At 45.0% G+C, this 25,627-nt stretch overlaps 1 protein-coding gene across 1 annotated transcript; it reads right to left on the bottom strand.

Moving 5' to 3' along the window:
- Nucleotides 1-4,503: 4,503 nt before the first annotated feature.
- On the bottom strand, nt 4,504-23,312 carry LOC146172397 (uncharacterized). The gene is made up of 5 exons (XM_084585878.1): nt 23,185-23,312; nt 16,579-16,638; nt 12,999-13,116; nt 10,042-10,376; nt 4,504-4,913 (listed from the first exon to the last, which is right to left on the bottom strand). Exons 1-5 carry the CDS (start codon nt 23,303-23,305, stop codon nt 4,729-4,731), a joined length of 819 nt encoding a protein of 272 aa, XP_084442004.1. The 5' UTR covers nt 23,306-23,312; the 3' UTR covers nt 4,504-4,728.
- Nucleotides 23,313-25,627: the final 2,315 nt, after the last annotated feature.

Below are 25,627 nucleotides of genomic sequence, written 5' to 3'. Positions count from 1 at the left end.
CGATAATTTCGACCGCCTGGGCTTCTTTATCACTCGGTTGTATTGCACAATGCTTTGCGCATTGCGTTTCACCTCCATCGAAGCGCAGTCGCCGCGGCTTGGATCGAAACGCGTATTCAGGGTCAGTAGTTGATTTAACCACTGAAGCATCGCAGCGGGGCGGTATTTCTTTCTGCGCCCGTGAATGTACAGAATTAATGCACGGGTATCATAGGTATACTTTTATGGACCAAAATGCTCATCGCTTGCTACCATACAAGACAATAAGTGGGCGGTTGATTTGCATTAAAACCAAGGAACGCGCTGATTTTAGAAAACGGCTCTCGGCGGCACGCAATATTCATGATAATATTGAGGTGCCATAAATTAGAAAACCGCAGAATCCTCCGAGCGGTGGGAGAATTAAAGGAGTCCCTGTGTAACCCTTTATGAAAAAAAAAAATGCGTAGCGCCGAGGAAATATGCTTAGTATGCTGCATAATACCAGAGTCTTTCAGTACTCCCAATGTTCAAAAACGGTCTTAAGAGACGCCAGCGCCGATCAGGAGGCAGCGAGTGTCGGCAGTGCGGTTGCAACTTAAATTCTCGGTTTCGCGCTCGTGTTGTTATTTTATGTTTTTGTCATTTTGTCCAAAGTTAAAGGCGATGTTCTGTATCCGCTGCCATTCGTGATCGTAGTCCAGTTGTTTAAATGAAGAAAGCGCAGCTGGCAGAGTCGCAGCCCGTGATAGTGAAGCTGCTGCGTGAAGATTGATCAGGCTTATATTGGGACACTGAAACATTGCCGAAGTGTGTGGCGTGCTCATTATCCTACGATATATGAGTTACCGCAGAGCATTGCACGGCAAAGCAAAGGCTGTGTTAGCAGACAGCACTCTCTGGATTCATATTTGCGCTTGGATTGCTCGCCCGGATACTATTGCTCATATTGTTCGACCTGAGCGCAGGTTTAACAGTAGGTCGCTTCATTTTTCCGCAAGCTGATCACTAGCCGGCGTTGAATTTTACAGGATGCTTCATAACTAAACGTCTTCGAGTGTCGCACTGGTTGGTGCTGTGTATGCGCTGACTTATAGGAAGCGCAGTAAATAAGAGAGTTCGATCGTGCTCGCGATGCTTCCACAGCAGAGGTCATGTTCATCTTTAGACCTTATTGTTTTCACTTGTTCATCTTTACAGCTCATTATTGCGCATTTTGGCAGATATAGCTTTACCATTAAGTCGTCATGGTCCCACTATTTCTAAAGGGAAAATTCCACGGCTTGGCGTCACTAAATTACCCAACCCCGATCTAATAGCACAGCTCTGGATTTCGGTGTGTTTAGATACGCATTGCAGAACTGTACCATGGTGTTTACCATAGCGGTGTGAATTATTTTCTCCAGTCATCGGCAGTCTACTGCATGCGCAAAATAAAAAAGCGAGCTCCTCATACAGAATGAAGAAAGTAGGGACATATACTCACATAGCGATTTCAGAATAGAGGAATACAGTGAATGCATGGTTACTTTATTGGGCCGGATAGCGCTCCCAAAGGTACGCACATTCGGCGACATGTTGCTACTGGCGAAGTCGATTGTGCGTTCCCTCGAAGAATGCCTCGCACTCAAGGCGGCGCTCAATTTGAAATTGACAGGGCATCATCCAGACAAAATGCCAAAAGCAAGTACGACAATCTGGAACATTGTGGAAGCAGTGATGCGTGACTTCGATACACCAAAATAATTCTGGAATCTGGGTGTATCTTGCGTCGCAGTGTGCTGAAGCTGCGCACCGGTGAAATTATAGAGCGAAAAAACTGTGCAACACTGTGCAGCATTATACTGTAAAATACCTAAAAGCTAAGTCATAACATATGTCACCGCAGAGCAATTTCTCGGGTATCTGTTTTATAAGATCTACCACAACAATCCACTCACTAGGAGCCGGCTACTAACTATACCCCTCCATATATTTCAGGGCACGTCGATTATCTCCACATAGTATAGGCGGTCATTGATGCCGCACTAAACATTGTTTTTATTCATTCGTGCTCAGCATTTCTGATAGTTGGAACCAACTTCTCACTGTCGACATTACCGAATTTAGTACTTTTGAAGCTGCCATATGTACTTGTCATTGTATTTGCGCCTGCTTTCACTGTTCCTATTTTCTGCGTCAAAGAGTTTTTTCTGCCGCCTGAAGCGTAATATTCTTTTTTTTTTTTGGTATGATGTATTATGCAACGTAATTCCTTTGGGGCCTGAACGCAATTATATAAAAAAAAACCTGAATCAATTAATAAACAAATAAACGTAAGTTGTCGGTGTTTTGCCTCCGCGGGGTGGGCACTTTACATGCACTGTCGATCTGATGGCTTTTAATATTACATGACGGAAAAAACGTAAGTGACATTTCAGAAAGAATTTAAAATGACGCCTGTTTGGAGATGTTTGGAGATGCCCAAAGACGCGGCTTTGGAGCCCTGAATATTTTCGGAGCAGCTAAAGGCTTAAGTTTGGGAAGCTTTTCAAAGACACAACTTCCCTATTTCCTATTAACTTTTCCTACCGGACGATGTCAATGGCACCAAAATATTTCTCACAAACCTACACTTCTGGAGGGTTGAATATCGGAGGTCCCCAACTCCTTTTCGGCGGATTGCGCCTATCCAACTTCTGTCGTAGTTGAGCATCAAATGGGAAACAGGAAAGCGACACCGTTTCGTCGTTGCTGACATCTGCTGAGCCGTAACAACAACGCATCACGCAACAAGCTGACGGCATCGTTCGCAGAACTGAATGGCTTTGCGAATACAAACGCGTTAATTACCATTGCGAAACAAAAGTGCTACAACCGCACCCCACACTTTATAGCTTTTCACGTAGTTGGACGGCCACCCTCTCCGCCGCACGCAAGAACCAGCCCCTTGATAGACGCCAGCGCTGCCGTGCCGCTGCTCTGGGCAACGTACCAAGCTCTTCTATAGAGTGACAGACAACTTTCACGACGATACAGCAGTATTTAAGGACTCTGATGACCTCCATCAGTCCTTTACGGCGGCCATAGGTCTTCATAGGAGTTGCAATGAAGTACCGATAAGGTGGAGGCTAAGCAGGCAGGCAACATCCCTTTTCGTATTTATTACGCATAAGCAACTGCAAGAGGTGTTGGCTGTATTTGAAGGAAAGACTTGATAGATGTATTATGATAAGTACCTTCACACCCTTTGAACGACACTGCGCACTGGCCGCGAAAAAGAAGTTAGAGAATAACGCGTTGGGCTGCGTTTTACGGATAGCCCCAGGTCAAGAAAAAAAAAAAAAAAAAGGTGTAAAACTCAAGTCTTTTGCAAGTTGGCCAGAAATTCGCAAGTCACTGAAAAAGTTGAATATGAACGCAAGATCACTGTACAATAGAGAGAACCAGTGGTTTTCCAATATCCAGAGACTTAAAGGGAATAGGGCGCTATAACAGAAGTGTTTTTAATCACATATACGCAGCCGTGAAATGGAGAAGAGCAACTGCACTTTGACGGGGCATTTTTTTTTTTTTTCAGGTCATCCTAAAGTGATTAGTATCGCCTTAATACCTTTGTGTTGCGTCTTTAAAGAGCTTAGAACATTCAGTGGATTACCGATCGCAAATGCTCCACGTATTCCATCTTTTTCTTTTTTTTCTTTTTTTCAAATTTGTGGTGCGTAGTTAATATTTCAATAATAATTACCACGCAAATAAAATTAGGCTGAACGCAGTTAATTTACCTTATACATTCGCTATACATTGCATTCGCTTTCTTGGTTGTTTTTCAACTTTTCCTGTTGTAACCTGGAAAACGATCCTCAGAAATTGTGGCATACGCAAAAGCGTTGAACTGTTTCTGAAGTTTACTTGTTTGTTGAGGATTCTTCTGATGCTTGTTAATGAGATTTCTAAATGCGTTGCGACATGTGCAAATGCAGTTGTAAGTTCAATGAGTTTTGTATGGAACAATATAGCTACCCCGGAGCTATGTGGCTTTCACCTATATTTGCTTATGCTTATTGCTTGCACGCAGCTCTTACCTTCGAAAGTAAAAAATAATAATAATAATAAAGGTAGCTGCAGCGAGAGTGACTCTTAGTAAGGCACTGCTAATCTGTTCGTGTGGCCTTAAGAACACGCCTTAAGAATCTTTCTTCGCTACCTTTAATGGCAGAACGAAAGTGGCAGGGGTCTCTCGGCCGATTTACAGCCCTCCGCCTATAGAAGTTAAGCGCACGTTGGGCTGCACACTGTGGCGACAGAAGGCGTAGTACTCTCCTTCACACAGATGAGTAAGGAAAGATGGAAAACATACATCTTATCATTTTACAGTTTCACGCTTCTAGAGTGAACTTTTCCAAATCATTTTGCGTAAGCCTAGGAGCGGAGACAGATGTGATACAGTTCGAAATGAAAGACACATGAACTGTCAGCCTCATGATTACCTTTGGTAAGCATGACTAATTTCTTGTTTTAGTTTCGTAAAAAAAAAAGCTTCTTTATTTCAGTCCACAAAATGCCTAGTATGCTCCGCAATCTTGCAAAATGTCGGTTACCAGCCTGCAGCACGCCGGGAGTACGCGTTGAAAATGCTGGAGCTGCGCAAGCACAGGCTATATTGATCTGTACATGAAAACAACAGCATGCGCATCACTAGTTCATTGTTTGAAGACTAGAGTAAGCAACAGTCGAGATCGCTCCGTGGTCCCTCCACGATGAGCCCTGTCATGCATCCAAGTTCTGATGCTGCGTCTCCTTGTGCCTGCGCAGGTCTACTTTCCTCTGGAAGGCCCGGCCGCACACTTCGCAGGCGAACGGCTTGAATCCCGTGTGCTTGCGGCTGTGAGTGATCAGATTCGAAGACTGGCTGAACGCCTTGCCGCAAACCTTGCATTTGTGGGGCTTCTCGCCTGCAAGTATAGAAATGAGGTATGACAACATGACATACATACATACATACATACATACATACATACATACATACATACATACATACATACATACATACATACATACATACATACATACATACATACATACATACATACATACATACATACATACATACATACATACATACATACATACATACATACATACATACATACATACATACATATACATACATACATACATACCTACGTACGTACATACATACATACATACATACATACATACATACATACATACATACATACATACATACATACATACATACATACATACAAGTTGGGTGAGAACAGCGCGTGAAAAGGGGGGAGCGAATTCAATGACAAGTGCCCTATAGTACGGTACATGCTGTCATAACATGTGCTAATGCCTTCCCAACGTTATTTGCTTCGAGACTCAATCACATAGGAAAAACTGCCCATCCTCTCAAGTCGTCGCACTTACTTTTGTTACGCAAGTTTAATGCTCAACGTACTTTTCCATACTACCGATATTACCGAGTAATAATAGTAGAACATAAGCCCTCATCGTGAAATCCGAATCAGATAACTTTATTGATGGTGCAGAGGTTTTTAAGGCCTTTATAGGCTGATGGTGAAAACCTCGCGTTCACGAGGTTCGTTCGCGGGATGCCGCGAGTTGTGTCCGCGAGACGTCGCAATAGGTTGTGTCGTCGACATAATTTCCCCTTTCGAGTAGTACGTTATGCCTTCATTCTCGCATGTCGAGGAAAGGAGTCCTGAGAAGATCGATGTTGCCGGCGACGAAGGCGAAGAAAATAAAGAAAGAATTGAATTACAGCAAGTACACAAACACCCAAGATAGAGGTAGAAGAGAAGATGCAGACAGAACAAGTAGAAGAGAAGGAGAAACGTTTGCTTGTTTGTTTCGTTTTGCGGGGTTTTAACGTCCCAAAGCGACTTAGGCTATGAGAGACGCCGTACTGGAGGACTCCAGACATTTCAACCCCCTGGGGTTTGTTAACATGCACGGACAACGCACAGGCTGTGCAATCCTGTAATTTTGTTATTGGAAATGTTATACAGAAGCCCTTCTGAGTTCTCTTGAAGCAGAAAACTCCGCCAAGAAATGAGAAGAATGGAGACAAAAGGCACCATTGTGAAATGCTTGTGGAAACGATGCTTCCTTGAAATGCTTTACAAGCCTCGCGCTGCCCAGTGCTGGCGGCAAGAACCTTTAGCAGACCAGAGTTTCCGCAACTTACTTGGATGGATTGAAACAAGTGCATGCATAGTTAATGTCTTAAATTTAGCTTTAACTTTGCTCAAAAGAAAAATGCTTCACAACGCGTCAGGAGTTCGGCTAGACGTAATACGGGTGTGGACATTTCGATCGCGTAGTAGTACATCTCATTGGTGGCGCAAGCACTGTTAGTCAGAATTATTAGGTATTTATGAGTTCATAACCTAGCGTCGAGTCACAATGAAGCGGATAGTGGCATGGACGACCTGCTTGCATCGGCAGCTAAAAGATAAAGAAATCTCTATGGGTGCTCGACACACTTATTTCTTCCTATCGCCAGGTTCCGATCTGTTCGTCTTTGTAATCGGCATCAACCTTTCTTAAAACATCGACACAAACACCGCGTTCCACCAACAATACGCATGTTGACTTACTTATGATAGCGACAACTCTTTATCATTTTTGCAGCGTGCTGCGGTACATCGTTAGGATACAATCTCTTAAACCTTGCTTATAGTTCAAACGTTTTGTTAAATTTGCTTATTTATAATTAATTGGTCATATTGTATGTTATCCCCTCACAATTCTGCGAAAATTTTCGGTCCTACATCGTATTCTACAAGCAACTAAAATAAATTACTACCAGAAACAACGGCAAAACAGGCATCATCTATGTAACAGACAATGAGGAATTCACTGCATTATAAATACGGCATTACACAAGTTGTGATGCACAAGACAAGCAGTCTTGGTTGCTAAATCAGAATATCAATGCTTTGATGTCTCTTGCGGTCACTACGCTTAAACTGCAAAAGACTGAAAGCTGCGCTGGCGAGGAAATAATAACCAGGCCATAGCGACCTGGTTCGCTACTTCTTTCCTCATCCCCAGATCCAGGCCGTGCTCGTTGTCCGCTCCTCACACTCAAATTACTACCTTGCTCCCCGTCGTCCTTACCTTAATCGACTTTGACATCCCTATCACCCTTCAGTCAGACCTGCGCTCACCGCCCGAGGCCCTTATGAGAACGAGGGTGAGGAAGTCATCGCAACGGCTCGCTCTCAAGAGAATCCTCATCTCTTCCCACGGAAATTCTGAAGGTTTAGGAACAACACCCAGGGAGCCTACAACTGAAGTCTCCATCTCTCGGAACAGTGCGAATATTCCACGGCAACGGGAAGCTTTCACCTGCGGTGTGCAGATGGCGCCAAATGCTCGACGCTCCCCGATCGTGTGATGACGCCGATTTCAGTTTTCGTTCTAGCTTTTCAACTGCCAGAGAGCGATGCTGAGTGAGGCGGAAGAGTTTAGGCCATTTAGGCAAATCATTAACAGTGCTCGTGTGTGCCTTAGCGCGTTCTGAAAGCGCAATATATATTAAGTGCGAAATGGTCTGGCTTTTTTTGTTGTTGTTGTTGTTGTTTTGTTTTGTACTTCAACTGTTGATTGTTACCCCCAAGTTAAAAGGCGTTGGTGCTAAGGTTCTTCATATATTTATTTCTGTTATGACGCTCTGCTTCGTTCCTGCAGCGCGGCTGGGCGCACCAACCAGCTTCTGCGTAAGTATTCTTTCTACATAAAGGGTTCAGCAAGCGTACTGCCGTTCTGGCGAAAGTTTCTCAAAACAGGCACAGCCGGTCGGTTCTACTAAAACGCGGTTATAATACGCGGAAACACTTAGGCCTTGTCTTTCAGTACACGCGGTTCTCACAGGAAGCATCCGCCGCAGTGGTGATAGCCCATCGAGTGAGCTCTCGTAGTCTTGCTCAAAATCCACTCGAAGACACTCTTGCCCAAAATCCAAATTACTATAGTCGCTAAATCTGGCGGCATTATTTGGTGCTACTGGCATCGATGACAATAAAGCGTTCATGCCACCACACCGTTGCATTATTACCTCGCTTTTATTTTCAGGCAATGATGCTGTGCGACGATAAAACGTCATAAATGCAGATTTTTTTAAAAATAGAATGGGTTTCCTGGCACCTACTACGAGATCAGTGCAATTTACTGTGAGAGCAAAAACTGATGGCTACTCTGAAACTTACTATGCCTGAAGGAAAGGCTGGTTTCCTGAATTACTTCAGATTTTTTTTTTTTTCAAGATCATGTTGGAAGCACTCCCTCTACGTAAGGTGCCGTTGAAATGTTTCGTTTCTATACGTAACAGGGGCTTACTCGCCATAACTTCAGCCGGGTTCAGCACACTGATTTCCTACAAGGTGAGGCATTCCCAATCATGACTCTAAATCGGTTGTCAAACGCCGGCATTTTCACGAATGCAGTTTAAAATACATGAACACTCACTCACTAGCACTTATGCCTCGGAGAACGACAGTAATAAGAAGCACTCCGTGGCCGCACCCTCTAGGATACGCCGTGCAAAACCTGAATTTTTAATACTGGAATGCTCAATGACAACACAACGATAAAAAATTGTATACGCAGGTTTCTCTGGTCTTTGTCAGGAAATACTGAGCAGAATGCAGAACGAGACTAGTTTACCGATAAGAGGTTTCAATGCAAGACATCAAAACCCCAGACATCCGCTGACTGTATCTGTTCACGCTTTTCAGAAATTCTTACGCGTCCGCTGGTTAAAAAGTTCGGGTATTCGCCATTGCGGTGACTGTTGCGGGATAGTAAAGCAGCGAAGTTATTGGGAGATTTTACCAAGTATACCGTTCACAAAATCCTTTGGAGTAATGTCAAAGAAAGCTGACGCATTAACTCTTGGAGGAATATAGTCAAAAGAGATAAACAAGAAGGCTATTCGGTTTTCCCGGAAACCTTCTCATTGAAAAAGAATTGTCCTGGCATGCGGGCTCGAACCGAGAAGTGGGTACCACCGCGCCAGAGCAGCTGTTGGACAAACTCCGTTAGCCACTTGGCCAGCAGATGGCAAAGCGAGACTCTAATGATCCATACCGCAAATCGCAAGCAATGTTACAGTTTGGTGTCTAGGGGGATTCCCTGGGATAGAGGCATCCTAAGAAAGAAATGCTAGTACCTCACCTCAGGGAAACCATTAAGGTGCTCGGACGCAGGGGATTCCCCTAGACTTACGGTACAACTTCATTATCGGTGTCAGCAACTCTTGAACGGGCACTCTTATAGGCTTTAAAATATGACACCACAGGAGCACTAAGTACTCCGCTGACAGCCCACCTGTAGCTGCCGACGTGCTGCAAAGCGATGCTTCATTGCTCCGGCGTAACACCGAAAGCGTGCAGCAGTGCAATCGATGCCGTGAATTTTTTCTGAACATGGGTATAGCGAGCTTAAATAGAGTCATGTCCTGCTAAGCAGCAACCAATTCATCGTTTATCGCTGTTGAAGCTAAATATAGTGGGCACGCACTGTAATGAGGGTGTTATGCTTCAAAAGTCATGTGCTGATATTGGAAGGCAATATTAAGATTTCCGCTTACGGGGGATTTACGAGAACTCTTGGAGGGGGCGGTTAAGGGGTTAAGGGGGAGGGGATGGAAGGGTTCCATCTTAGCTATGTCTTGGATTATTTTTGTCAAAAAATTAGGCTCATTATTATTTTACTATAAAAGTTGCTCCTCTGAGCAACTTTTATAGTAAAATTCGTCTATTAAATCTGCTTCTGTTTCATGTCCAGCGAATTTTTTGTTCGACCACCGTTACCTACTTTCTCTCCGTCCGCCAGGTGGACCAGGGATCTAAGGTCATAAGCAGGAAGCTTTCATTACTGCTACCATCTAGCAACGGGAACTTTTGTAGTGTGCGCAGTGGAAACGCTAAGGATCGAAACAGTAGGCCTCACTCGGGATTTCGTGGCATCAGTGCTCGCCACGGGCCCAGATTCTGCGCGTTGCGCGATGTTAGACCCCGAGCAGTAGCCGCAGGGGGCACTCACCGGTGTGAATGTAGGTGTGCTTCTTCATGTCGGACTTCTGGTGGAAGCGCTTGCCGCAGTACTCGCACGGGTAAGGCCGCGTGTCCGAGTGGATGAGCAGGTGCGTGGACAGCGTCGAGGAGCGCTTGAACGTCTTGCAGCACTGCTTGCACTCAAAAATGCGGCCGGGCCCGGGGCGAAGAGTTTTGTCGCGAGACTCGCGAGCCGCGGACGCCGGCGCCAGCCTCCTCGCCACGGGACTGAAGCCGGCCGACAGGAGCACCGTGCTGCGTGCAAGCTCAGGCGACTCCGGCGAATTGAAGGATTCGGCGCAGGCTGGAGTGTCGTGAGCAGCCCTGTGGGCAAGAATGGTATGACGAAGTGTATGAGGAGAGGAAATAAATTCAGAAGTGGCAGTCCTTCAACCGTCAAGGCCTAATATAGAAGCGCGAAGTTTATTAAGACGTACAAAGCGCGAATGGTTGCAGTGTCAAACATTTTCGTGGCATTCGTCTTCGCAAGTGCGGTTACTGAACCCAAACGATCGAAACCGTCATTTTTTGGCAGCTTCGACCCAAATATTGTTGATAAAGTCGATGGTGGAATTAGAACGCGATACCAAATGCGTAAATTAGTCACAGCAGATTACTCAAAGCTGGCTTTCCAATGCTGCTTTCTCGCAGAGTATTTCTCTTGCCTGGTCCTATGTACGCCGGGAATATTTCAAACCAGAAACGGACACGCGGTCAAAATTCTTCATATATGTTTGACAATGAAGCAGAAATATGGCATATTTTGCGTAATGACCTTTTCTTCTTAACTCTCAAAACATTTCTCTAAAACACTTGTTCCTTACCCGAAAGGTGTATAATTGTATAGCATATCTCGTACTAAGAAGCACGAACGACACATATTTAGGAGAACTCTCAGCAACAGCAACAACAAAACTCGGAACAAGCCCGTCGCTGACCAGAAGAGGCACGTACGGCCTTCATTTATAGTACTCAGGTCATCATATGTATGACCTCTGCAGCTACCGACACGTGCCTGCGTTAAAAAGCATTTGAGTGACAGTCGTCTTCACAATGTAAACAGTCAGCACCTCAGCGCTCTCTTTAATTAAATGACACAGACTGAAGAAGTGCCTAGGTGTACTACAGTGTGCATCCTCATGAAGCTTTGTTACGTTTTTTTTTTCCTCGTGTTTTGTTTTGTTTTGCTTTGCTTGTATATCCCCATCGGCACGCGCCCTAATCGTTGTTTGCTACGAGAGAAGCAACGGAAGGCCACTGCAACGTATACAACCATACTCTCGTGCAACAGCTTCTACGGCGTTTGAGAAGTTGCTGGCGTCTTGGCGGGCAGCGGCCAACGACAGGTACCGCGTTACAATTACAAAGACACTTCTACTCAGCCGTAAAGGTGCTTTTATAAGCTAGAACAAACGAAGTAGAGGAACACAGATGTCGCCATAGCCCGTTTACTTAGAAAGTAAGCCCCGAGGCTAGACTATACTACTATTTACTTCGAAACAGCTTTAACGGAGTCATTTTCGCTGCAGACGTCAGAGGTTAAAATCTAGCAGCGGAAAAAATTCGCGAATCCCGCATTTTTTTTTTTTTTTTAGTAATAAATGCGTCTCTTGCAGCAGGACAAGATTAAAACCCACAGAAAGAGCCATCGATATTTACAGAGTGAAAAAATAAAGCTCAGCTCGCTCAGTGCCCTTGTAAGCGTCTTGCACCCGAAGTTCAGTGTCATACTTAAACTGAGCGTGTCCGAGAGCGATGGGTCTTATTTTGGCGACTAGTGTGGGGAACCACCACCGGGTTGCTTTCAGCTTGGGTGCGCAAGTTCTCCCTATAAAGCGAGTAGTGCGCCAACCTGCTTGCCTGTGGTCTTCGTTTTTTTTTTTTTTTTTTTTTTTTTTTTTTTGCTGCCTTCGCATTCACACAGCGACTGGCAGCATTTAGTTTTTCTTCTCTGCAAACTAAGGTTTTGAACGCTATTGACACCATTAACGAATACACCGCTCCGCTCAACTTGACCTGCGAATATGTGTCCCATACATGTCCAGTTTGTTCTCTACTGCTGTGGGAGTGTACTGGCAAGGTGCTATAAGCAGCAAACGTTCCAGAGATGATTAACGGGCGCCATTTCGCAGCATAGTCTACAATTAACGAGTCACATATGTGAAAAAAGCGCTCGGACTGACCTAATAAATAAATTCAGTGGATAAGTTTGATGTTTAATCATGTACCACATTTTACGAGAGCTGACGTGCTGAAAAACTGTGTTCAGAAATTGCCTAAAAAAGGCAAATTCTTGTTATTATCTTCCAGCCGATGCGACCAGTATGCGTCACTCGTTCACCATTCATTGTACACTGCAGTGCATGTATATTCGGCTGATTGTCCATTACAAACAGACACTTCTATTTGCCGACCTCTTTTTACCCCTGGCCCGCCGTGTTGGTGCAGGGCGCTTGCATGACTTCTGAGGCCAAAGAAGCGAGATCGAATCCAAACCGCGGCGGCCGCTTTTCGATGGAAGCGAAAGGCTAGGCGCCCCTGTGCTGTGTGATGTCAGTGAACGTTAAAGAATCCCAGGTGGTAGAAATTTCCGGAGCCCACCATTACAGCGTCTCGTAGCCTGAGTCACTTTGATACGTTAAACCCCATAAATAAAACCAATCTCTTTACCCCTAGCGTCCGTCTTAACCTCCTGGCGTGCAATAGATCGAGATGAAGGATGTCGCAATGTTTGTTCACGCACGCATTTTTCACGAGTTGAGGCTGTTTCTTGTTCCAGTCTAAAACCAAGATGTAGAGAAACTGCTGGGTTCTCCGTTTTAGTTTTATTAGGTACAGTCATCTTCAGCTGCACGAGACAGGCTGATCTCTAAACAATGGTAGCTGCGAAGCAGATACTTTCTTTGTAAACTTGGCGCAACTCGTTATCTCACGCCTTGCATTTACCTGGTCGTTTCCGTCTTGAGACCAAGGAGCGCCTGAATGGAGTAGTCCGTGAGGACGTTAGGCACGCCTGCACTGGACTCTTGACACGGTGGAGTAATGCTGGGACTTCTAGAAACTTCTGCGAATACAAATCATTGTTTACAGGCCATTATTATCGATTCATTCATTGCACATGCCAGCATAACAGGGCAGAACAAATAAGCTCTAACACATAAATCACATTGTGAACCCTGCTTTGACCATATATTTAGTGTGCGAAAACGGGATAATTTAGATATAAATAATACAGCAGCACCTCCATCAACTACTCGTTACATTTTATCAGTGTGTCGATTAGAAGAATCTAGAGTGTGTTGTGAGGTAGAACAGGATAAAACTCCAACGAAGCAATTATTCACTCAAGCTTTACGCGCTAATCTGTTCGCCCCCGGAGCTAGATCTACGCGTCACCAGTTATAAAAGGCATAGTTCGCTTGTAACTTCCCGCCGAAGCACAAATCCTGCTAGAAGCTTGTATAGCTACGCATGGGGGCCCAAAAGCATGCTCCTTCATTTTCGTTTTTTTTTTTTTTTTTTTTTTTCCGCAGTAGTTGCTTTCGAGTGTTGTGTATTATTTGGACACTGCAAGAGGGTCATCTCGGAAAAGAAAACCGTCAAACAGAAAACAACGCACCATACATAGATATACTTCTACATTGCCTACATCCAGATATTTTTTTTTTTTTAAGCCACGAGCTTGTTTATATGCTATTGTGTAAGCAGTAAGGAAAGAGCTCTTTGCATTCAATTGGTAAGCTTATTTTCTACAGGTTAGACACCCTGAGTACCGGTGGTCGGATTTTTCCTGCACTTGTGCAGGCGCTCAAAGCGAATCTGCCACTCCGATAGCACGAACATAAAGTGGAGCATCAGTCATCAACAACAGAATCTAAGCGAAAAAACTCGTAAAATTAAAATTACGGTGATTTCAGAGTGCTCATGTTTACAGGAAAACGCAATAGCCAATCATTCGCGTCACGTTTTCTCCCCGCAGCTCTGCTTTCGCGCGATTCGATTTTCTTATCTCAGACAGGACCTTTGAATGCCTCCGAAATGATCAAGATCATCATTCGCACTACTAAAAAAAAAAAAAAAAATTGCATCCAACATTAGCCGCAACGTTCTTTAGAATCGAATGTTAACTGGAGGCAACTGTCGAAGCTTGCTATCATCTACCCGATAATCCTGGCCTTTCAGCCGCTCATGCACACACCCGCCACCTGCGATTGCTCACAAGTGACATCATCCTCTGCGGCACTACGCACGCTCTCACTCGAATTAATACAAAGTACTCCTGTAACGGAAGCTGAAGTACCGAAAAAGAAGCTGCATTTTGTAAGAATAGAAGTGAAGCAGTCATTCGGCTTTCGTATTGCGGAAATAGAACTCTTTGTCCATAATTGCCCCGTCATTTAACTGATAGTAAATAAATGATTTTAATAAATTATCCCAAGCAAATAATGATTTGCCGCATGTGCTGAAATTATTTGAAGTTATTTTAGTTTTACCTTTGGCGCTTTTCACTACAGAGTTATGCTACTAATATATTGCATGAATTTCGTTGTTGCTCGATACAAATTGACGAAAATTTTACTACTAAAAATAAGCGTATTCAGCTGATACCTCTACACACTAATTATACCTGTTTTAATGAAGACAACAGTTATTTCAGTCCTACCAGCTTACAGCAAGCACCAAGAACTACACGAAGAGAACTGTAAGCGAGCTTTCCTGCAGAACGCGGGCGAAAACGACCAGTCGTGCCAAGCGGCTCGTTTACGGGGGAGTACAGCCGGTAGCACGCGAGGGACCTCTCGGCTAAGGGTCACGCACATGGCTAGAATTTTTTTTTTCCTTTTTCCTTTTTCTGTTTTTTCTTCTTTTTTTTCTGTCCGGAAAGGGGATGCGGGCAGTGCTGGGCTGTATAAGCCAAACAAAAGACCTGACTACCGGTATAGCCAGGGTTTAATCGGAACGAAGGTAACCTTGATTGCGAAAAGCGGGGGGGGGGGGGGGGGAGCTATTTTGGTCCCCAATTGGATACGTGCATGGCAGGGTTTATTTCGTCCTTATGCCCAACCAGAAACGCTTATGAATTTGTGATAGGCTTTGCCACTGTGCCAAGTAACCGAGCAGAGAAACCTGCTTTAGGTTAAGACAGAAGCTGATTGCTCAATCCATACAAGTCAGTGTGTAAGGCAATCAATTTGTTTTTCACTATTATAAACAACAAAAATGTTCGGAAGAGAGGTTGTTTTAACGCGGCATGATTGACGTCCAGCCAGCGGAAGCGTTGCGCATCCTTCAGGGACGAATACAATGGGTAATCATGCTTCTACGGGCCTCCCGTTATAGGCGCAAGTGCAGATGATAGCAGTGACATTAGGAATCACGCTAGATGAACCTTACAAAGGTTCATTTTGACAACACGTGCCCGCCTTGTAAATTTTGCCAGAATTGAATTAATTTCATGTGGCGGCTGAAGAGGCCACTTTTCTCTAACGACACCAAAAGTCAAAGGTATGAGCGTTTTCTCTGTTTACCGCAAGAGCTGCTATTGATCCTTGATCCTAGCACGTTTTTTAGGGATTAACTTACCTCAAAAGTAAACCAGACAAAAAAAGCCTTCAGGTATTACTCAGACCATTCCTGAAGTTGTGTGAGCGAAAGGGGTCTCAAACCTTTGCCTACGGGTGTGCCTTAGCAACCTTGCATCTCTCCACATAGAACACAGCCGAGACCATGCTGTCGGATGGAGCGTCCCACGCTCGCATGTTATGAAGCAGTGTGGGACGCTTAGCGATGAAACATGAACACAGCCAAAGGGATCGTCGCACGTCACCGGCAACGGCACTTGTTCGTCCACAAAGCTCGTGGGGCACGTCGAGTCGCGTGTAGATACGCTGGCGTGGAGGTATCATCAATCGGCACTCAGACGATGTGAAAGAGCAGTTTTCTCTCCATAGAAAGGGGCAGACTACGAATTTTCGCACTCGGGGCTTCCGAGAAAACATAAGCACAGCCAGATTGCACAATACCAACAGCTTGGCAGTTCGATTCAAGATTGTGCACGGTAGCAGCCTAGAAATACACTAGAATTTTTTTTTTTTCATGCATTGAAAACTGTTCAACCGAGGCAGTCTTTATCAGTTGTCACGATGGCCTAGACTACAACGGCGCGGTTGCTCACTGCAGTAAAATTCGCATTCGCCGACGTCCCAATCTTTATTCCCAGGTTTATTGTATGTATAGGGTCGCAAGCGTGGGGCATTTCTGACTGAATGCGCCTAAGGCTGAAGAGAGCAAAGTTATTGGTTATAAGCACGCGCATAAAAAACGCGATTGCTGTTGAACAGTCTATGAAACATACCAACGATGGCGGAAATCTTGGATTTTACTCAACTCAGTGTGAGCCAGTTTCAAAACAGAGGATACAGAGCTTTCTCACAACGGTGTGTTTTCATAATTTGCGGAATTTCTGCGAGACATTCCGCAGTGGTTGTACTGCACAGACTGATCGAAGTGAGTTTGAGAGACTGACCTTCATCACTTTGCGAAGCAGACCACTTGAAGTCCGAGCACCTGTTTGTCGTCGTTAGAGCTGAAAGGAGAGAATAAAAAAAAAAACAAGCAGACAGCAGGTCATGAAGGAGATACTTAATCGAGTTATCTACTTTTCTGTAAAACAAGGGAAAATTAGGCGCTAATGGGATGTTCATTTAGACTTCTTAATTTCAGTCTCTCGTTTCTTCAGGTGTTCTAGTCTGCGTTTCGCAGATGTGAAGTCAACTGATCACTTTGAAGACTAAGCTACTTGGGGATGATTAGTAGTTAACTGCGTAAATTATTAACAAGTTCGCATTTGTAGTTCCTGTTAGGCTGGTTACGTAATTTGTATTATTACACACTGTAGCCGTATACCCACAGCGACCTGTGGGTGAGCATATGCAGCGACACATACAGAAGTGTCAAGAGCTACATTCAAGAAGGCACGGGTAACATGTCTGACCTTAGCAACATAATCAAAGGGAAGCAGGTGAACGCTGAAGTGACACCGACACTTATTATATAAAATCGTTATCCATAAGAGAGGCCCATACTATTCTTGACGACCTTGTGTGGAATGCATAGGCTGTCGTGCAGCTTATTAGCATTCCTAAGGAATAATTATCCGTAGCTGGTGTTTTTGCCGTCATTAAAGCAACATATCATGCAGCAAGCTGGTAGTCAACCCTCCTTTATTCGCAAGGTGACGGTTTGCCAGCTGGGCCTATTAGCGCCACTATATGCATGTATTCTACGAGCCAGCCGCGGTGCAACCTCATTCGAAGTACGAATAATACACTGCTTTTGATGTGACAAGTGTGACGACAATGTAGGTGGAGCGAAAGAACGCTTCAACTATACGCGATATCTAACTCCACGCGGGCTGTGCGCCTCAGAATCGGGGAGCTGACCGATTCGAAACCCGGAGCTATGTAGCCACCTATTACGGCACCTGCACAAGCAACTGACACGTTCAGTGTTTCTCAAAGCACGATTGAGTAGAGTTTCAGGACCTACCGAAACCCGGGGCTCACAGATGGTGCCTTCCTCTGCTAACCTGAAAAAACGTGGCATTAGGATATACCCCTGTCTTTAACCAAAGCTTCCCAACTACAGGGCTTGTTCCCTCATTTGTAACAGAGTTGCTCTTCATCATCTTCGTTTTCTCATGTGCTTAACACATGTATATCTAGTGCCGTACGTGTAGGACACCGCTTATTCCGCTGAAAGCCTAACATTTCGTTGTATAAAAGTTTGCGCGAAATAGCATAGGTTCAGGTGGAAAATGTTTTCATTCCAGCGTTCAGTTGTATGCGTTCAGAAAGAGCTGCTGGTTCCCTCTAGAAACTGTGAAGACATTCGACTGTATCGACCGCAAGGATAATTTCGCCAGAAAAGCAAGCATGATTCGCGTACTTTCACAAAGAAACTACCATACTTGATGATAAATGCGACCACAGATTCCATGTCGAATGTTTCAGTTTTACCACATGCGGCATATAGTAAATTTGGTCAGCCCAGCCTGTAGGACGACTCAAAAGTAGGTGTAGAGAAAAATATTTTCATTAATAAAAGGGTTATTCTGACTCTGCATTCTGGAATGAAATAAATACTTTATATTCGGCATACAGGGTAATTTGTAATCGATAACCCAGACCAAGATATTAATTTCCAATTATATAAGCATTGTGATCAAGCAGTTTCATCCAAAGCGAAAGATGATGCAGGTGCTATCATTAAACCAGCAGTACATGGCAGTCCATGCCAATGTAAATGTGACCCTTTATTTACACTACCAGCATTAAAAAAAAATAAAAAAAAAACATTATTTCTCGCATCAAAGCTTCTTTTTTTTTTTTTTTTCCCGCCACCAGTTATTCCTGTATTCGCAACGATTCCTTGCTGTGAAGATGCAATTTGCTTGCGTCAATTACAAGTACAGAGAGAGGACTTCTTTGTCGTCCTTGATTCTGTTTGGGGGTTGCGCATTGCTGCACCTTCCCGCTAGCGACCCTCGCGCAGTCCAGTAATAACTTAAGCTTGGGTTCATGTGAATCTTCCTTTCGGTCAAGCTATCGAAAGAAGGAGGGAGAGAACATTTACGTTACATATTTTTCCTTCATCTGAACTAAACACCTTTTGAGCGTATCAGCAGGCAACACGTCGCCGGGATTTCAGCGCATTACCTCGAAATAAATTTCGGTGTACACAAGGTTTACCTGTGGGTTCGTTTGTGATGGGCGTAAAGCAAGCGTAGCAAGACCGTTATGCCATTTCGTTCATAGCGCTAGCTATATTCAACACGAAAATAAGGTCACTGTAAACGTGATTGTCACCTTAGTGCACGGAAGTAGGAGCAACAAGAATGTGGTATTGCTGGTGCATACCTTGCACAAGTATGGTTTGTCACTTTTCAACCTGGATCCATTACAGGCGACAAGTGCGTGTGCTCCTACTTCCAAGACTCATTTGTCAGCTGGAACCTGCTACCTAAACAGCTTGTAACAGTGTCACGTCGAAATTTCGCCTTTATCTCCCTCCCCTTCGACTACATTTCTTTATATTTGTTAGGCCGCGCCAAAACATAGCCAGGTATCCCTTCTTTCCGTATTTCTTTTTTTAGCACTATACCTGTCCTGGCTACTTCCATATGTTCATCCTAATTTTCTCAAAAATGTCTACTTCGCCTCCTTTTTCTAATTCGTGACGCAGATTTCTCAACCTTTCGCGCGACATATATCATTTTTCACTCTGTCATCTGGTTGCTATATCATATGTGTCGGCTTTCTCATCCTTTCCTCTTGAGGCATGCTCTATTCTTCTGTAAATTCGAGTGCACAGTAGCTTGTACTCGGACGAGCCGAAAACAAAGAAAATAGCGCGTGTGCATTAGGTCATGTAATATTAAACGAATGCCTTTTTTTAGTTTGTTTGTTTTTCTTGTTGCTGGGTTCAGTGTTCCCGAGTGCGACCCACACACCCGTACCGATTCTGACCCCGGCAAAGAAGCCGGTGCCAGTCAGGCTGCACAGAAGCGCAGTTGCCCGTCAATATATACAGCGTTTTGCGTGTACACATTCTTCGAGGACCTTGTCCACTGTGCATCACAGCACGCTTCCTTGGTGTAGTAAAGTATGTGCTCGGCGGAAGGTTCTCACCGTTAACAGGCTCGCATTTGAGGGCTGTTTGTTGAAACGTACACAGTGCGAAGCGTTTCAGTAAAGCTCTGATTCACTCTGCCTCTGAGATGCAGTCTGTAAAGGCTGTTTAAACTCACCACCTGTCGCTGCATTCATGTCACCATGCGTGGCCTCTATGATGGGACCAACATGTGCGCAGTGGTGCTTTGTGCAGGAAGTGAAGAACAGCTGGTTTCGGGACCCTGCGCTCTTGCAACTGCCCAAAGCACGCAGAGTGCGCTGCGCAACGTATGGAGTAAGACTGCTCGCTGGTGCCTCTTGAGCAATGTGAGCGCTGATTTACGCAAACGCGACGCTCCCTCAAAAACGGTTATTTCGAATGAGCTCTCTCGGCGTGCCTGCGAGGGCGCAGTTTGCCGGTAGAAGCAAAAATAATGACAATAAAAAACCGTCGCTTCATCTTTCCATCGCTTACTCTCTCACACACGCAATTTGTTCTAAATTTTGTGTCTGCATGCGGCTCGGCTCAGGCATCTGTATCTGCGCACATGCTATGCTGTTTCTTGGTTCGCTCTGTTCTGCGCGCAGTGTTCTGGCCAAGCTCCCGACTTATCGATAAACACGCAATGCTTTCATAGGTTTTTACTGCTTGATACGTGAAATAGATTTTAGGGAAAATAGAGCGCATGTGAGCTGCAGCTTTCTGTGGACAGTCGTAAATGCATCGATCAATTTCCGTACTCGGGTATTTTGGTTATATGAGCTGTCGGCATCATAAAACTTACCAGCTTGCAAGTATATATTACGCTGTGGCTATTGGGAAGTGTGATTATATAGAAATATTCAGCGGAGAATTGCCAGGGAAAGAATGGGAAACCAGAGAACGGTATGAACAATTGGTCATGCATTCTATACAGCACATATCCCATGAATGACATATCACTTTTAAAATACCAGAAAACATAATCAAGAGACAAGCATTTAGCCCAGCAGTTCTGAGCAGAGTGTTATTTTTAGCGAGTGGCATGGGACCATAAGGTGGAAATTTGGAGTCGAATTAATATCTTTTTTCATAATGAACTTCCGTTCACGACTGACTTGAAGCTTGCAACTGACTTGACTTGCAACCCATGCTCAGCCCTTCTGCGCACTTAAGAGTGGAGACATTTATGCGTCCGGTCGCAAGAGCATTTGATTGTATTCAAAGGCTGCTACTCCCAATGATGTCATAAGCATGTATTCTGCTTGTTAGCTGCGTACCAATCAATAAGGAGAAAGTTCGCCTTGCCCGCTTTACGTTAGGACGCTTGAATTCCAGTTTGTCTACCTGCAGCACATCGCATCGTTATATTCGCCTCAGTACATCAGAATCGGACAGCCATGCACGTGTCTAAAAATGAGACGGAACTCTTTTAAGGAAATTCGGCATTTTTTTTTGTTTTGTTTTTTTCTGTAGATGTGTTCTCAGAGATCTTATGTTAATCATCAGTAAACACCCTTAGAACATGAGCGTTATAGCGTACAGTAGTATACAGCAATATATTACAATCACTTTGAGCTCCATTGTAAAAAAAAAACAAAAAAAAAACAAACGAGTATCGTCCCCGCGGCATTAAGACACAGCACCAACATGTTCATAGCTTTGAATTGCTTTCATATCATGCGGTTGCAAATAACCTCCATTCCGCACCCTGAAGCAGTTTGCGTTATACGAGCATCCACCTTCTGCAGCTCAGTTAATGAGACGAGAGAACGAAGAAAAGGCCCTAAAAAGAGTGGGCAAAACGGTGCTTAATCATCAATTAAAACTGCGAGCAGGCACATAAAGAAAGTTTCCCTAGATAAGCAAACGCAGACTGCTGCAGGGCAGCAGGGTCTTCAATAAGGGAGAAGCTATAGCCCAGAGCGGAATTGTAAAGAGTGCCACGAGAACTAAGCAATGCACCGCTCACAGTATTATCAACTTCAGTAGGGGTCGACAGGAAACCATGTTTATGCATCAAAATAAGCTTGCCAGCTGTGCGCAATCAGTGCAGACTAAACCCTTCGGGGCCATTTGGCGAATATTTTCAACCTATAATGCGAACTTACTTTTTGCATGACTCCGTGGGACCAACGTGATTATGATCACGTTCAATTTACGCGGTGAATTCATCATCCTTTTCGCGCCCTTAATCACCGCCTTAATCACCTTCTTGCCTGTCTATCCTGCCTCTTCACGTCTCAACGGTTATAGTTCGGAGACAAAATTTATTTAACACAAACAAACAAACAAACAAACCAGCATAAATAAAGCTTTCGTGGCTCTTTTAAAGGGGCTGCGAAATTTCGCCCCAGTTCCTTCATTTGCGGAAGGTATCTGTTCTGTCGCTCACTCTGCAGAAAGCGTTCTTTTTTATGGAGGTATTGTTGTGTTGTTTTTTTTGTCACTGCTACAAAAGGAGTCCTATTCATTACAAGCGAATTTCTGCTCACGACCTGACACAGTAAATATACTAAAGCTGCATTGCATTTGATTGCATAATCTTGGAACTGCTGGACAGTTAGAAATTAGGTGCAGTTCAGCACAGGGTGGTGAAAATGTTTGGGGAGAAATTTAGTGAAGGGTATTGGGAGGCGGGGAAGCAGTACTAAAGGAATTCTGAGTCATAACTCGCCTAACTACGGACTTTGGTTGGACTGAGCCAATCGGTCAAAGTAATTCTAAGCTGTATGCAGCAGCTTTATATAACACAACTTCAAGAAAATGCTGTAAAGCTTAGTGCACTCTCAAATCGCATTACTCGCCGTCGGTCCTCGAAAGGTAGCGGTCGAAAGCGTTCGACGCTATTTGGAGAAAACTCTCGCCGTCCTTTTTGTTGCAACAGAACAGAAAGCAAGGCATCCGGTACCTTTCGCTATGACAAGACGGACCTGTCAGTGCAATCTTAGCACAGTCAATGCTAATCTATGACACATTACATCTACATCCTGTACTTTGTAGCGCCTCATGACCTGTCAGAGACGATGGATTGAATAAGGCTTGAACACAGAAGAATCGCTGTACAAATTTTGTTACTTTCAGCTGCCATTCGTTTGCATCTATACAAGCTACTGAAGCAGTGTCATGCGCAGATTTCAGCACATAGGGAGCAGGAGGAAAGAACGTAAGACACAGCGCTCGAAACAAACTGTAGTGACGGCCAATCTGTACAGTCTGTTTCGCGTCGGAACAAAATAAATCAAGGTGGATGCCGTCAATTTTCCTTGCAAATGTAAAGACGCGCCTTCCGTACTCGCGCTTTCCACTGGATGTCGCGCGGAGCGCAAAGGGCCGTGAAAAACGGGTGGCACAGCTCAGCGACTGAGATTTCTCCACGACTAGCAGCACGCGCTTCGTCGCGGAGTGCAGTCGCAACTCGGCCACCGTTTTTCGGTGCAGTCAACACGCGCGCAGCCATGTCTCTCAGAGCGTCACTCACCGTGCTGGGACGTGAGCACGTGCTGGCGCGCCACAAGGTCCTCGTCGGCGACGAGCGCCCTGACGGCGGCTCTCCAGCGCGCGTAGCTGCCGCACCGCCGCACCAGGAAGGACCGGGGCATCCTCGCCGCTGCCTAATCACGGCCACACTGCCGCCGCTATCCACGCGGTCGAGCCCGCCGACTCCTCCGGGAACGCCCGCGCGCACTCAGCCCGCCCTGGGCGACGACGTCGCCCTCCTCACTCCCCTCGCCGACGCACGTCCTATCTGGCGGTCGCAGCGGAACGCACCACAGCGCACAGCTGGGGAAGAGAGCGCTGTCTAAACCGCTCCGTCCTCCTCTTCCCTGCCCCCTCCCGTGGCTCACCCAGCTCCCCTTCTCTTCCTCCGACGCGGCTCACTTCGCGCATCCAGCGACTGCTGCGTGCGATCGACAGAATCCGCGCAGGTCTGGCGTTTGTGTCATCTGCCCCGAGCCCTGTGTGCACGGCCGTGTCGCCTCTTTTGACGGTGCGGCTCAGCGTGAAGTCCTCGTGACAGCTCATCGCCTACTACACGAAATGGAAGAAAGGAAATGTGGGAAGCACAAATAGCAACTCGATTTGAGAACTGAAAGGTGGCACTTATGTACGTCACGCAGTCATTGCCACCTGACAATAAGCTGAGCATTTCTTCTCTTGCTAGCATCTCGTCACTAGTTGCAAGCGCATGAGAGAAATTTGAGAATATTTGTAACATCATATCAAAGATGAATATACCACATCCTTAGAAACATTCACCGAAATTGCCAAAGTGATGTCCAACCTTGAAATGGACAGTATCCAGTTGGTTCACTTGGTACATTAAGCCTTATCATATGAAATGACGACCGGGCAAGGCTATAAGTACTTAATTTGTAATGTATTTCCAATGAGGCGCTTTGGTGTATGTAGAGGGTAAATACTGTTCGCACTTCTCGCTTGCATTTTAGGCCTAATGTATTTTAAGTTCCTATCGCAAGCATCACTTGAACTCTTTGCTAAACGGCATTTGTTTAGCTCCCTTAGTCACGAACAGGGTTAACGTTCTTGCGCCTCATTAGGTTTTGTACTAAGTTAGGTCAGCTCCAACATGCTAACCTTTATTGCTTAATTTTTAATGTCAGCAGCCACCACTCACCTGTCAAAAAAAAAAAAAAAAAAAAACAGGATTGCACTAAGCTTCGCTGAAGAGCTTAATGGCGAAAGGCTTTCTTCCTTCTTATACAACTGTCTTGTGTGGTTGTGTACTCGGTACAATTTCGTTCATTTTTCCTCTTCTTTCATTTCATTGTCGGCGACACCGGCATCTCGAGAGTCCTCTCCCGACATGCGTGACTGAACTGTCTGACACGTGGCTCTACGGGGCTTTTTATAGGACCTATATGCCTAACTAGCCGAACGGTGAAAATATGACATCAGAATATACTGCGACGTCCCGACCGGGGAAATTATTTCGATGCCAGAACCTATTGCGACGTCTCGCAGGCACATGTCGTGGAATCTCGGGGACGGACACATCTCGCGAACGCACGATTTACACCTTGAGAGTAGAAAGGCATACGCCTTAAAAGGGGGAAAATGTAACCCTAAAATGCTATTGGTTTGGACGCAAACTTCTGCGGGAAGAAGGAACGGACTTTATTTCCGAGGGGCAAACAATCAACTCAAGTCCGCGGCCCCTTACGCATGCAACCCAGTGACGCTTAATCCGAATAGGCTCTCTCTTGGATCCAGATTCACTTGATGTTAAAAAAAAAAAAAAAAAAAAAGTTCTGGATGGTCAGTGGACAGATGCGGAGGAAATGCAGTAGCATATTTATTTCATCCGCCAATCATTTTCAATTCTGCTTCCATTTTCTTTCACTCACCAACCTATTGAAATGCTTCTCCACTTCCAGTTCTGAGTCCGTTCTGATTCTATCTCAATTCTTAGTCGCTTCTTTTATCAATTTTTGTAGAATTATTTCTTTGTTATTTTCATTTTTTTAGTCCTTATTTCTCCAGCCTCTTGCCTCTCCCCCCGAAGTGTATCCTTTGCTCCACCTTCCACCTGCCTGGGTTGGCAGGTTTCACACAGACGCGGAAGCCGTACAGTTTTCCCTTTCACGATACACCTGATGACACTGCATTGAAAGAAAGCGTCCCATCGCGGTGGCTAAGTGAATATGCATGGCGTTCGGCTACTCGAAGCCACGGGCTCGAATGACGGCCGCAGCGGCTTCACTCGATGCAGGCAAAATGCCAAAAAGCAGTTAATGGGGACTAACCTCGTGGTTGTATGAATAATGAGATCTGGTTAGCCCACTTTGTACTTTTGCAGTTGTTGCATTTGTTTTGAATGTTCTTGCCACTCATACGGGTCTCGATTGGGTTCTGGTTTTGCAGGGTAGCGATCGCTAATGGTAGCACAGCTAAATGTGTTG

This window comes from Amblyomma maculatum, unplaced genomic scaffold, assembly GCF_055883805.1.
Source record: "Amblyomma maculatum isolate TAMU_Amacu unplaced genomic scaffold, ASM5588380v1 scaffold_13, whole genome shotgun sequence".
In the NCBI taxonomy this organism is placed as follows: domain Eukaryota; kingdom Metazoa; phylum Arthropoda; class Arachnida; order Ixodida; family Ixodidae; genus Amblyomma; species Amblyomma maculatum.
Note: the sequence above shows the minus strand (reverse complement) of the source record. Positions and strands in the feature narration are given on the sequence as shown.

Excerpts from the sequence above, each read along its gene's own strand:
- LOC146172397 (XM_084585878.1), bottom strand. The coding sequence starts at position 23,305 with ATGCCCCGGTCCTTCCTGGTGCGGCGGTGCGGCAGCTACGCGCGCTGG. Across the intron at positions 16,639-23,184 it reads CGTGCTCACGTCCCAGCACG|CTCTAACGACGACAAACAGG; the intron begins GTGAGTGACGCT and ends CTCTCCTTTCAG. Across the intron at positions 4,914-10,041 it reads GCACACCTACATTCACACCG|GCGAGAAGCCCCACAAATGC; the intron begins GTGAGTGCCCCC and ends CTATACTTGCAG.